The 13,722-nt window shown below is 44.4% G+C and overlaps 1 protein-coding gene and 1 long non-coding RNA gene across 3 annotated transcripts in view; one reads left to right on the top strand and one right to left on the bottom strand.

Moving 5' to 3' along the window:
* Positions 1-13,722, bottom strand: part of LOC130254357 (uncharacterized) — a 49,828-nt gene that overhangs the window by 11,031 nt on the left and 25,075 nt on the right. The gene's annotated exons all lie outside the window — the stretch shown is intronic.
* The window catches only part of ESRRB (estrogen related receptor beta), a 40,512-nt gene that overhangs the window by 1,786 nt on the left and 25,004 nt on the right, over positions 1-13,722 (top strand). For both annotated transcript variants that reach the window (XM_056493791.1, XM_056493792.1), the window contains one exon: positions 7,920-8,036. In XM_056493791.1, the coding sequence (XP_056349766.1) occupies positions 7,920-8,036 (117 nt within the window). The remainder of the gene's footprint in view (positions 1-7,919; positions 8,037-13,722) is intronic.

The following is a 13,722-nucleotide window of genomic DNA, read 5'->3' on the forward strand; positions in this document are numbered from 1 at the left end:
TATTTCCTCCACTAACTGGAAGGACAGGATCTTTCATCTTCCAGTGAAGGTGTAGTGGGTTTGCCCGAGTGTGGTGTGCTGACTGAAGGCAGGTCTACAGTCCAGGCAGCTGGGCATGGACTTGGCTGCTGGCTGGGGTTAGTCCACCACATCAGTACTTCCTTGCTTCCTGTGAAATGAAAGAAATGCATGTGTGGAGAGACCACTCACTTTGTTAATTGGATGGATCTGATTACACTCTGGCTGGGGATGTTCAACTCCTGAACAGTACAGGGTGCAGTTTATCCCAGCTCTCTGCAGAAGTCATTATATCTATCTTATTTTCATAGATTTTAGATATCTCTCCTTAATGTGGAAATACAGCTGTGGAAATAATTACTCTCCTCCACTGATACTTCCTTCTTTATTATGCCATGGCCATCTCTGGGGCATTGGCCTGATCCCTGGCAGGGTTTCTGTGAGTTGTCATTGCTGAATCTCTGTGATTGAATGTGAACTTTTACTTGCACTTCTGTCAGCACTGACTACATCCCTTCTCCAGCCCTTGGACCCTTCCTAGTGTTTCTTTTAGGCACATTCAGGTGCTAAAACAGGGACAGGGCAGCACTCTGAAGCAAAGTTCTGGAGTCTCCTAATAGAGGAAGGGACCAGATAATTAACTCTTCTTGGGAATGATTCTGAGAGATCTCTGTGGCAGAGCAGAAGAGACCTCAAGAAGGAGAAAAAGACATAGGAACTTTTGAAAAGTTTTCAGAGAGAATCAAAATAGAATCATGCACATGTAGCCCTACATGGAACCTGTATCAGCCAGGTGATATGTCAGCTGACTGAATCCCAAGAGGGGAGAGTTTTTCCCTCCACCTTCCTTTCCCTGGCTCAGCCATATTCTTTCTCCCTGTGGTTCCCTAATTGATTGCCTGTTAACATGCAACAGACGAGGGGAAAGGAGTAAGTGGAAATTTCTCTCACCCTGTCATCAGCTTGGGCTGGCAACTGAGGTACCAAAATGCTTTTATTCTTAAGAGTCGAGTGTGCTGTGCCTGAGGGAGAGCAATTTCAGCTATGCAGCTAAAGGCTGAACCCAGGGGAGCAGGCAGCAAATAAGTCTGCAGAGTTTGGTTGAGTCAAGAAAATGCACTGCTCCTAGGGCTCTGCTGCTGTGGGTGTGAATCTGAGTACAGCCCTGGGTGTGCAGGGGAAAAGGATTTAAGGATCTCATAAAAGAGAAGACGAGTGGCAAGAGCATTTCCAAAAGGTGTTTATCCTCTGTTATATTCAATAGCTGTTTTAAGCATCTAACAGACAAAGTGAAAACATCTTCATCCAGGTTACCCAACATCTAAGTAGGCTTTGCAGAAAGCATACAGATGTGTATGCTACATAACTGCTTTCCTGGCATCCTAGTACCAAAATGATTTGTACTAGGATATTAGTACCTTGCCATGATTCAGGTGTGGGAACGGCATTGACTCAGTGGTTTGAGCACCGAGATGGAGCAATAACCCCAGGATTTCCCAGATGCTCAAGAGATGAAATAGATACATTCATCATCAGGCTTTTGTGGTCTTGGACAAGCCACTTTTTGACACTTATTGACAGGTGAAAAAATAATGAATACTATGACAGTATTTACTCTGCTGGCCTTACATGTGCATGCTGCCATAAAATGGGTCTAAATCTGTGCTGAGTTACTAAACTACTGCAGTCCTATCTAGATACCCCTGGTCATGCATTAGAACTTCACATGAAGTCCCCCTTCCAACTAGCCTCCCCTCCCCTGCTACAAATTATCCTGTGCCTATTAGGGGCTTTTAGCTGCATTAACTCACGTGAATCCTGCGTATCTTGAGGCAAGAGTATCTTGCAACAGCCTTTTGATTCACTCTGCTGCTGTAGCAGCAGCAGGAGGAATGGACATCCAAGGTGCAGATCTTCTTTAAGCACTTTTTTGCAGCTCACTTTCTCACTTGGCCAGGTGAGGCCAGGCTGTCATGGACAATGTAAGGGCTGCTGCTTTTCAAGTGATGGGGAGAAGATAGACTGAGAGCCAGCATGGACATGACTGATTATCTCTGAGGTCACTAATATTGCTGTGTGGGAGTTCTCTTGTCAGTAGGATTTTTCCAAAGAAAAGTAGAATTTTTACCAAGTCAGATTTCCCCAAGAAAAATGTTGATGATAGGAGAAAAAAAAAAGAAGGCAGGAAAATGTAAACAGTTGATTCCCTTCTAGCTGAAGTGGAGTGTTTTGTTTTGCTGAACTAGGACAGGAAGACAGGATCACCCAACACACCTTAACCTGTCCCACAGGTTATGGGGGAGTGTCACACCTCTGTCCTTTCTTTTGCTGTGTTACATGGCCCAAGGATCAAGGCCTGGAAAGCTGTGTGTCATTTCCACTTTGCAGTGTTGGCAGTGCTTGAGACAGAAAAGTGAAAACCTGAGGTGAGATGAGAGAACACATTCTGGGCTGCAGGTCTTTCTCTCTGAACGTGATATTTTGAACCCCAGCATTGGACTTCCCAAGCTTTGAGGCAGTCAGAAATCCTAAACTGACCTGAAACATTTTCAGTCAGCTAGGTTGTCTGACAAAATTTTAATCCTGTTTCTCTGTCATTGTACTGTTTCATGGGATTATATTCTAGTGGCAGTTTACATTTACCTCACCTGACTGTGAATGTTGTGGAATGTGCAGTCTAGTGCAGATAGGAGAGAATCTGAATTTCAGACACACTTAAATGTGCTATTGGTGCTCAGGAGAGGTCTTATTTTTAACAAATGATTTCATATTAGCTGAATGTAAAGGAATGGGTCTGTTACATAAAAGATAGTTGGGTATGTTTATAAATAAAAGCTCTTTTAATTTCTGTTCCATGGAAAACCAAACTAATCCTTTCATTCAAATTTAGACAAAGGCAAATACTGGACTTTTCACAGGATAGAAATTCTCAGTCAAAGTCTATTCCTTCTCTTAATAGTTTGCTCAGTAGGTAGAGCACTATGTATCAGTCAAATACATATTTTCTTTTGTTCATTAATTGTTGCAACTGGTAGGTAGTTTTGCCTACTTTGAATATTAACTAATAACAGTGCTGTGTAACGATATGAGTCCTTTGTTATTCGATATACTCATGACTATGAGTACCTTGCATCTATTTTTCATCTTCAAACAGTGAAAATAAAGGCTATTTCTAAATTAACCCATTATTATAAAGTAAAAGCTAAAAGCTCAGTAAAACATTGGAGATTCAGAGAAAAGAGACACATTTGCCATCATCTTCTGGATAGGAAAGTTGTGTGTTATGCAAAGTGCCTGCGTCTGTGGATTCCCAGCTTGAGTCTTGCAAGCTTCAAACTCGGTCAGTGTAGCACCAGAACTGCTGTGTTGGGATGCCTTTGCACCAATAAGGGGCTTAAAAGCTGGATAATGCAGCTCAGAAGACTTGTAGGGATTTGTAACAGGCTTGTGATAAAGTCTTCTAGGGCTTTCTGGTTGTTGTGGTGCTTAGGGAGGCTCCCAGGAAGAGGAATGGTTGACAGAGTTTTTCCCGAGCAGAAGAGTGTTACAATCCACAGGCACACAGAAGGTTTTGTGTCCCTACAGCTGCAGCCACATCAGCTGGGCACTGTCCCATCCTTCTGTCCTCCTCAGAAAAATGCCTGCTAATTTTCAGGTGGGAGTTCACAACCTTCCAAAAGCTTCTAAAGCTTACCCAGGGAAAGCGCAGTATTTAATGATCTAGTGCTTGACTGCTGCTTACCATTCACAGATCTATCACTTGAATTTAAAAACCCATCTTCAGTGCAACCTCAGCTCTATTAGTCTAGGTATTTTGTTTGCCTCAGTACATCAGTACAGTGAGCTCTGTGTAGAAGGATCTTTTCTGTGGAAGTTCTGTAAAATATTTAGACAAACTTGCTGCCAACAGGGAGCCCCAGAACCCCTATCCTGCATGCTTGTGCAAACAGGAGGCTGATTTGAGTGAGGTTTTGTGAAATGTCCAAGCCCTCTTTTGTGAACAGGAGCCAGATGTGCCACCCTGAGGAGGCAAACAATGCTGGTGTTACAGCTATGTGTATCCTATTTTCCTCGTAGCATCATTTGAATCCTTTTCTTTGAAAGCTGAGGCTTAAAAAATAACCCTTCTTACCTCATGCAGATCACTGAGAGATTTTCCTCTGATTTTCATGAAGTACCTCTCCTCACACCAGGAGTTGAACTATGATGCCTTGGTTAGAAGGACTAATTAAAGTGAGTAGCAATGAAGAAGAAATGAGAAAAAGCAAGATGGACTTTTTTAGCAATCAGAAGCTGAAAATTATTTAAGGACTTTCTTAGCTATTTTTACATAGCCTTTCCTGAGTTTCCTTGCAGAAAGGCTTTCTAGGAAGGTAGAATCAGTAATCAGAGAGTAGCCTGTGTCCTCAGTGCTGTACTGATTTCAAGCTCAGCTTCGCTGAGGACTCTATCCCTAATTTAAGCAGGAGATGGGTGGGACTTTACTGTGCTCCCCAAGCTCAGGGAGGCATTCTTGTCTTCCCAGTCCATCCTGTTCCAGAGAGGTTGGGTGAATATAGGGTCTCTTGAATGACCAAGTTTTGATGTACAATTTTCAGGTGCTGCTATTATATGTGCACTAGAAATTAAGTTCCAAATTGTTTAATGGTCAGAGGTCTAATTTTGCAGAAAATAGGGTAGTTTTGCAGTTCTCCAGCATAAACAACCATGATCTGTCACTTTAATAGTCCTCTGCTATTTTGTAGCATGTCTCATCTAAAGGCTTTAAAGTACAGTCACACCCTAATGAATAAAGATTCCCAGTCTCTCCAGAAGGTAGGTTTGGTGCTCATTTCATTTTGCAGATGAGCAAACTAGGACATGGAGAGGAAGTGATTTGCTCTCCAAGGTGATATATGAAGGCTTAGGAGAAATCCAAACTCTGATCTGTTCACCTACCACTTGATTTTTGAAGCAGTTTTTTAGGAAATCTTGTGCCACGGCATCGGTGAGGTTCTACCATTTTTTTTCAGCTCAAATGTAAATATTTTCTTAGTAAAGGAAATCTCTCTAATAAGCAACAGCTCAAAGCAAGGCCTTGTCTTTTGAACTATCCCTTTTTTTGCCTCTTCCATTGGGAGCACATAATCTACAGTTTGTGACACACAGAGACTTCACTCACATTCTGTTGTTGCATGCAGAGGTGTGTGCACCTTTGTGTGCTAACACTCTTCTGCAGGACTTTGCAGCATCCCCAGCTGCTGCAGTGAAGGGAAGCTCTCTCCAAGGCCCCTGTGCTGGCAGCTGGGCTGGTGGTGTGACTGCCAGCCACTGGGAGGCTGTTGGAATTTCGATGAGTTAATCTCATCACTTTATCACAGGGCACTTACAGAAATTACAGGGAGCTGTGAGCAACTCACTGTGCTGGCAGGCAGCCCCAGGGCCCATAAAAGAAATTGAGACGCAGACACACATAAAAAAAAAAAAAAATCTGAGAACTCTGGTAAACTTTTGGAAACAACATTTTTTTCTGGTCAAGTTCTGCTCGGGTAATGCTGATTGTGCCTTCCCTGGTGATGCCCCTGCTTTCTGCAGTAATGGCAGGCATTGCCCCCAGCTGTGGCTCTCAATCTCTGCAGTGCACAGCATGAGTTTGGGCCTCTTATAAAGAACTGATATAAGGGGCCTGACAGAGAACTGCTTATTCAAGCTGCACACAGAGTGTGTATGCAGTAACTGGTACCTTCACATACTCTGACACTCTCCCATTTAGTTCTGCTGTAGGTTTTGTAGACTCTTTCCAGTACTACGCTTGTCAAAGGATCCAGGGAGCAGAGGCATGGGGAAGCCTGGGGATCTGCTTGATGCTGTGGAGGGACCTTGATCTTCCAGATCAGAGCTGTCACTTCCTCCCACAGCTGTAAAGGCTCAGTGCCCTTACTGTAGTGTCTCTGTGTTAGGGGACAAATTTTTGGGTTTTGGACCATAAAACAAGAAATCTTGCATTTCTCCAGAGCTCTGATCCTGGCGTTGGTGAGACAGGTTGGCATTCAAACAAAGACAAAACCTCCCAAAGTGAGACTGTGTCTGAGTTTTTTCCTAGGTTTGCTCTTGCTCTGTTCCTTCCTGTGTGGGGCACAAGAAGTATCTGATCATGAGATCAGGGCCACCATACTCACGGGTCTGTGATGTGCTGGAGCCCTGTGTCTAGAACAGGAATTGCTTTATTACCTTGAGATCTAGCTTGAATCTCAATTTCCAACTCTCTGAGAATGTTGATACATGACTTGCTATTGAAATTCAGATGTTGCACAATGACGAAATACATCCTGAATGGAAGCAACTTGTGCAGCACACTCTGCTCTTGCTGACAAACTGTATTTAGGGGCAGATGAGCAATGGGGAGAGGAATGGAGTGGCTGGGCTGAAGCTTAGGGGGAAGTTGCAAGTTTTGTGACAAAACAAGAAGCAAGAGGTGGAATGTTTATAGCTAGTGGGCTGACCACCTTTAGGCTTTGGGGGTTGTGTGTTCCTGGGGTTTCACTCAGCATGGACCAAGAATAATGAGATGAATCAAGTGGTGCTTTCTTTCTTTTGATTCTGTGCTCTGTTTTTCCACTCAGAGATCCAGTAGCTTTGCAATAGCTTAGTGAACCCCAAGGTCTACTTACCACCTCAGAGACTGATATGTATCAGATTGTTTATCTTTATTTAGAGGAGGGAATGGTCTTGCAAAAAACACAAAAATCCATTACAAAAGTAGGAATAAAAATCAATTCCTTTCCCAGCATTTCTAAACTGTAAACTCTACTTCTAATCTGATGCTATAGAAAGTCCGTACTGTGTGTTCTCTCAGTTCTTACCTACACTTCTCCCTACAGCTCTCATTGAACACTCAAACCTCAGTTTCCTACTCTAAACCATTAAACCAGCCTTTTCATTGTTCCACAGACTGTAGAGCTTAGGTAACTTTTTCAGTGCTGCCTGATTTACCAGTAACTAGACTGCCTTAAATGTATTGTCATTGTCAATGCATCAGTGCCAAGCTTCGATTTCCAGCCCAGCTCCAGAGCAAACATTGAATAGCCCTCTTCAGAAACATCAGCTCAAAGTGAATGGCAGGATGGAGACAGCTATTTCTGTCTCCTTTCTTCTAGTACCTAAAACTGTGATCCAGCATAATTCCACTTACATTCTCTTATCAGACACTTGCATCCATGTTTTGGTTATATTCTTGACTTATAATAAAATGTGATTAGAAATAAATTTAGGATGCTTCCTTCTCTTTTTATCTTATAGACAGTGTTGAGGTGTGATCATAAATAAAAGAGAATGAGGAAAGAAAAGATAATTCTCCGTGCAGAGGATGAGAGCAGGTGCACGAGGACTAATAAAGTAAAAATGTAAAGATTTGCCCAGAGAACCCATGTTCATTTTACAGGGCATCTTACCCACCTTTTTCAATGCAGATGTATTGCTTCCCTGCTACCTGTAGTATGCCAGGCAGGAGGAAACAAAGGAGGAAATGCTGTCTGAGCTCCCTGGTTCCCCAAGCAGGACAAGAAAAGGCAGGTGACATCCACCCCACAGACATGGAGCAAGACTGGCAGCAAAGGAAATTCTAGTAATGTGTGAACTGCTCCCACTCTCATCCCTGGACCTCAGGGAACAGGACAAGTTGCAAGGGGTGCAGCACAAGGGATGCTGACATGCCTGGAGGACACGTGCCTGGAAGCCCAGCACTGCAGTCATCCCCTTGGCTAGGTCAGCAGGGTAAAGTCTCAGGGAATGTGTGTGTAGGTGAATGAGCAAACACGCCACATTTACAAACTGATGGTGGAGGGAGTATCTGGGCACTGCAGCCTGTCCTGGCTCCATGGTGAGAATGATTCCTGGGTGACCATCTCTGTGTTTGATTGCAGGGAACATTGAATACAGCTGCCCGGCCACCAATGAGTGTGAGATCACGAAACGGAGGCGCAAGTCCTGTCAGGCCTGTCGCTTCATGAAATGCCTCAAAGTGGGGATGCTAAAAGAAGGTAAGACAGAGTCAGAATGAGCATTTTTCTCTGTCCCCACAGTGCCTGGGATTGCAGAATCTCCCAGGCTAGCTACATGTTTGCCCTCTTTGTGTTTCTGAGTGTATCTTTCTGCAGGCTTTGTAAGAAAGCCAGGATGGGCAGTGACTAAGAGGGCAGCCCAGAGAAGAGAGGGGTTCTAGGCAGTGCTCTCATGCTTGGGTATTATTTCTAGTACTTGCAAATTTGCCAAATAACTGGAAATTGGTGGTGCCAGACTCTTTCCTTTCCCAAAGAAGCCCTGGGTTGGAGAGTGTTTTTCTTCTTGCCCCCCAGTAATTTTTTAGTGTTGAGGAGAAGAGGCTCTTTTGTGATCATGACTGGGTTGGCAGCTCTTCATAAGGGAAGGATGGAGTTAATGCAGGGTTTAATGAAGGTCTGCCTGTATTATCACTCAGGAGACTTTCTGAAGATGGTTGGTAGCTTAGGTTTGTCTGGGAGCTGAGGGTCCCCTGCCCTGCATACTCAGCCTGTGTTTTGCTCAGCCTATTGATCTGTTCAGTGCTCTTTGAGCAGTGTTCAGCTTCTCTCCTGTGCTGTTTTTCCTCCCACACCCCCCTTTTCAGTCCTTGTCCATTCAAGAGGAACCACAGGGAATTCAGTGGCAATTAAACACATTCTTATGGATTGACTTTAAAGGTTTGTTTCCCTTGGGTCCCTCTGGGAAAGGCAGTGAGGGGAGGAGGGGAAGGAAGGAGAGGCACTGCACATAACCCTCTGTGTTGCTACACCAGCAGAGCGAGGTCCTCTCAGCTTAACCACAAGAAACAGCCACTGGCTGTGGTTATGCACGAGTCCTGTATGCTGGAGCCAAGATGCCATCATACAACTTTCCTCCAGGTCACAACATCACAGCAGCTGATAATAAATTGTACAGTATCAGTTGAGTGTGTATTGCTTCTCACTAGAGCTCTCTCATTTCTTGAAAAGCAGGTTTGATCGCAGCCAATAAGAATGGAGATTAGACATTAAACCCATTTTGTTCTTTAATGGATGTGGAGTTTCTGTGGTTAAATATCTTCCTTCCAGAGCATACCAGCTACCAAGGGGAGGGGGTGCAAGCTTCTTTAGTTTGGCCCTTCCCGACTTAGGTGTAGAGGTGATAGAGGATTTTGGTCTCCTGCTGGGAGGGAGGCACCTACTTTGTAGTTAGAGACCACTAGAAACCTGCTTCTCTTCATGTGGTAGTTCAGGGAGGGGATGTATCCCCTTACCTACTAAAGCAAATATACACTCGTGACACTGGCTTCAGTGGGATTGCAGGTTGTTAATGTATTGTAGCCTATTCATATGAATCCCATAAAACAACCTTAAATGCCTGTAGTGGCTCCAGTCATTTTGCATAGCAGCAGCACAGGTTCAGGCTTGCTGGCTGCCAGTGTCTCTGCTGTCCTGCTTCTGAGCAGTTGAGCCTCTTGGAGCTGGCAGCTGGGGGAACAGTCCCAGGAGCTCGTGCTGGTGTGCTGACTGTGTCAGGGCACCTCTGCTTCCAGTTATGGGAGTTCTGCACTTTTCAGAGCAGCATCCTGTGAAGGGTTTTATGTCTTAGCCTCCAAGTCCTGTGAAAGCAGTTAACTCCTTCCAGACCAGAGTTAGTCAGTCACACCATGCTGTGCCTGAACTCCCAAACCCTGTGGGATACTACTCATGGCAAACTGAAATTTGACTCTGTGTCTGCTTTTGTGCTGAAGTGTATTTAGTTATTCTTATAGAGATTGATCAGGCTTCATTAAAGACACTGGGGAAGGGTGGTTTGCTATTGATGTTAGTATATCTGTGATCCTGCCCATAATATTTAGAGCTGTGGAAAATACAGCATAAAGATTTATTGATAGCAATGGGATACAAGAGCACATGAAAATATCAAGAAGAGCAGAGGAGACTACCCTAGCAATCTGCAAATAGGGGTCCTGTGTCCTAACAGAGAGTGGGCAAGTGATGTTGGGCGGGCATCTTTTTTTCTTTCTTTTGCTCAGTATCCCAAGCAGAGAAATAAGGGTCATACTGCATTGCTTTGCAAAAGAATTGTGAGGACCAGTTAGTTAACTTTATGTGCAGTTTGGTGGAAGCACAAAGTATTAGTATACAGAATTCAGTCAATATGCATCTTTAAAAGCCAAATCCAAGAAGGGAGAAAAATGGTGTCACACTATTTGGTCTCCACAGAGCCAAGAGTTGCTAGAAAGAACAAATCCATAATTGTTTGAATTGCTCAAAATGCAGAATTGACAAGGGATTTCAGATTAGAAAAGGTTCATTGGTCTTTTCCATCTCTGATTTGTCATCCTATTAGCTCATCCATCCCTTTCTCTGCCAAGACATGAGAATTCCCAACTGTTCCATTCTAGTAGTTTAACTGTTTTTAAAAATCCCTGATGACAGGGTTTCCCCAGAGAGCCTATTCTGCAGTCTCCAAACTCTCATTAGGACAAGATATCTCTCGATATTTGGGCTATGATTATTTTCCCTTTTAATAGATCCCCTTCCTGCTTTACCTTGGTGTACCTCTCTCATCATCCCTGGGTTCATGCATGGCAGGAGGTTGCTAAGCCATGTTCTTAGTCCTGATTGATTATCAAAAGTTTGGAGAGAAGCAGTCTTTTGGTTAAAGGCAAGATTTGAAAATCAGTTTTTCTCTTCACAGTTTTATGCTTGATGTCCTTGGGCAAGCCACTGGGTTTGTAACTTAATGGGGATGTTTCTGGGTAAAGAAACTATCCTTTTTCTCAAGAAGAATATGATATTTCATTAAGGGCTTCATGATTTCTTCTCATTTTCCATTTTTGTTGCCATACATGATGTACATGCCACCTCCTTCCTGCTGGGCATGTGGCCTTACCTTGTTCTTCGAGCAGAAGGCATCAGTACTCAAAGATGGCAAAAACAAACAATCACAGCTTCAAGGTCTGCTTTACACTTGAAATGCTCAGCTTGGTGCTGCAGGAGACTGCATTATAAGGGTCACCAGACACCCCTTCTCCCCACACAGGCTGCAGCTGGGCAAAAAACTGTGAATGTAGCCCTTTAAGATCTGGGGAGACTGGCCCTAACACAGACGTGCAGGTTATTCAGGCAGTGCCGAGTGAATGAGGATCAGGGCAGGAAGAGAGCCAATGGAGCAATCAATAGGTGTCTCAGATATCCAGGCCACTTTCTTTAAGAGAGCTCTGATCAATGTATTGCAACCAGGGAACTGCACAGACACCAGAGCTTTGCTGTCTCAGGTTCTCCAAGCGTGATGCTGCAGAGCAGGCAGGATTCACTGGGGAAAGTGGCAAGCAGAAAGCTCTGCCCAGGGAGCCAAACTGGCTCAGATATCTGAAGTGTTGGCCTGTCTGGCTGTCTGTGTCTCACTGTCCCCTTCCATCTGTATGTGCCCCCAGGGAGCATTAATTAGCCCTAGCAGGCTTGTGTAGGAACCTGCTGAATCTGAAGTCCAGCATTCCAGCAGACTCCAGTCCCAGTGTTCACGGAAAACGCTGTCCCTGGAAAATCTGTGCTCTGCTGCTCTTTGCCTTGCTGAGCCACCAGCCTGCAGGCAGTGGAGATGGGCATCTTCATGGCTTTGTCCAGTAGAACTGCATGCCCCTCTGCTCTGCAAAAATCAGGGGAATCTGAGCAACCAGTGATACTGCTCACCCCAAATGGAGAAGATGGTATGTCTGGTGTGGGGGGATGGCCAGTGCAGGGAAAGTGTGCCCTGCACCTTACAGTAGAGGGGCATTGTTCAGAGGTGGGAATCCCAGGGTTTGTCCACCCCATTGCCTCTCTTTGTTCCCATCGCTGTCTGTCTTGTCCCTACAAGTGTACTACTAAGTGTAGGTCTTTAACTCTGGGCTCCACAGAGTAGATCTAGATCTTCCTAGATTTCTGGAATAATAGTCAGAAAAATTTCAGCAGTTTGGCTGCTCAAAACTCCTTTAAAAACTCAGTATACCTTGTCAGTTTTAGGAAGAATATACTCTTGCCATTCACGCTCTAGCCACCCATAACCTTTCTGTTCTACTGCCTTTTGTTTGTCTTCAAGAGGCAGATATAATTTCAGATTATATGAAGCTTGTGCATATAGGCTCAGAGGTTTCATTTTGAACATTGGTTTGCTGGTTAAACATGACCTCACAACTTTGCCCTCCACACCTTTGCTGCCTCTCTGAAGCTGGGGCACCCCAGGTCCTCCAGAACCTGGGATACCTCCTCTTCACTGACCTTGATATCTGTAGGGCTGTTTCTTCTGTATTTTCTTATGCCTCTCTCTCAACTGCTGAGCTTTGGGCAGTGGTGGGTCCATTTTGGAGATGTCTGGAGTTGACATGGGGCAGTTTCTGATGTCTTCTCACAGAAACCACCCCTGCAGTCTCCTGCCGCCCAAACCTTGTCCCATAAATGCAGGACTACCCATGAAAGGGAAATGATCTGAGATCATCAGAAGAGGGATGGGGATAACAGGTGAATTGCAATGAAACATCAAGGCCTCTCATTACAGACCTCATCTTTGGCTGGAGAGGCAGTATCACACATTTCAAACCATACCACACCAAAGAGAAGAGACTGGCTGGGTCATGAAATGCTTTTCATGAAGTGCATGCACAGGCAATTGTGCCACATCACAGCAGAAAACCACGCAGCAAAGAAAATATCTGAAAAAAAAAAAAATCTCATCCAGGCATTGAAATGCCATTGATTATTCCCCCAGCCTTTGAGTCCTGTTTTCCTTCTTAGTACCAGTAATGTATATTATGTTGCTGAAGTTGTCCTCTGCTCCCTGCCGGTGCTGAGATTTGTCTCCTCAGAGACCTGCTCATGACTGAGTCCTAAATACAACTTTCTGGGATGTATGAGTGGCTTCTGCCCAGTTTCTTGCAGACTTCACTGGTTGGCTTCCAAGAAAGAGGGCAAGGTCTGAAAGGACCCTGTGGATGTGTCCTGTGATAGACCAGGCATACCTTATTTCAGAAAGCAGAAGATAGGAGTTTGCAGGACTACATGCACTGTGTGTGCTAAAAGCAGGAGTGGAAAATCCTGGGATAGGAAACTGCCCTGTATGAGGTGTTTTACCCCACTCTGAACATCTCTGAGGGTAAGTTGTCCTCAGGCCCAGCCTCCTGGCTCTCAAGAATCACCCTTGTATAGCGAGGCTGAAGTCTACAAATAAAAGGAAGGGAGGCAGAAGAGTATATTGTATTGATCTGGATGCAGACAAGGGAGGCTTTTTAACAGCAAGAGAGAAGCTAGGGAATTGTCCAGTAAAGATATGTGGTTTCTCTCACCTGCATGACTCTTTCTTCCCCAAACTGTTATGCTGTAGTAAGCCCAGGTACAACCATTCCTTTCCCAGGCTTTGTTCCTTTGGTCCTAATGCATTTCGATCAGAAATGCTAGAGAATATATTAAAATTTAGCAGGGAACCCAAATTCTTTGCTACAAATCTCCCAAGCTCTTGGACTCCTATCTGTCTAATACTATTTCTGATGTAAAGTTTGCTGGAATGAGTGGATACTGACACTGCAGCACCAACCAGTGAACAGGCAAGAGAAGTCTACAGAAGAGAGTCACAGAGTTCATTCAGCTTATCTTTCTGTTAATTGTTCCCCTTTCCTTCCTCTCCCTGGTGTCTTTGGGAATACCCTCCCTCCCAGAAACTTGCAAT

This window comes from Oenanthe melanoleuca, chromosome 5 (assembly GCF_029582105.1).
Source record: "Oenanthe melanoleuca isolate GR-GAL-2019-014 chromosome 5, OMel1.0, whole genome shotgun sequence".
Lineage (NCBI taxonomy): Eukaryota > Metazoa > Chordata > Aves > Passeriformes > Muscicapidae > Oenanthe > Oenanthe melanoleuca.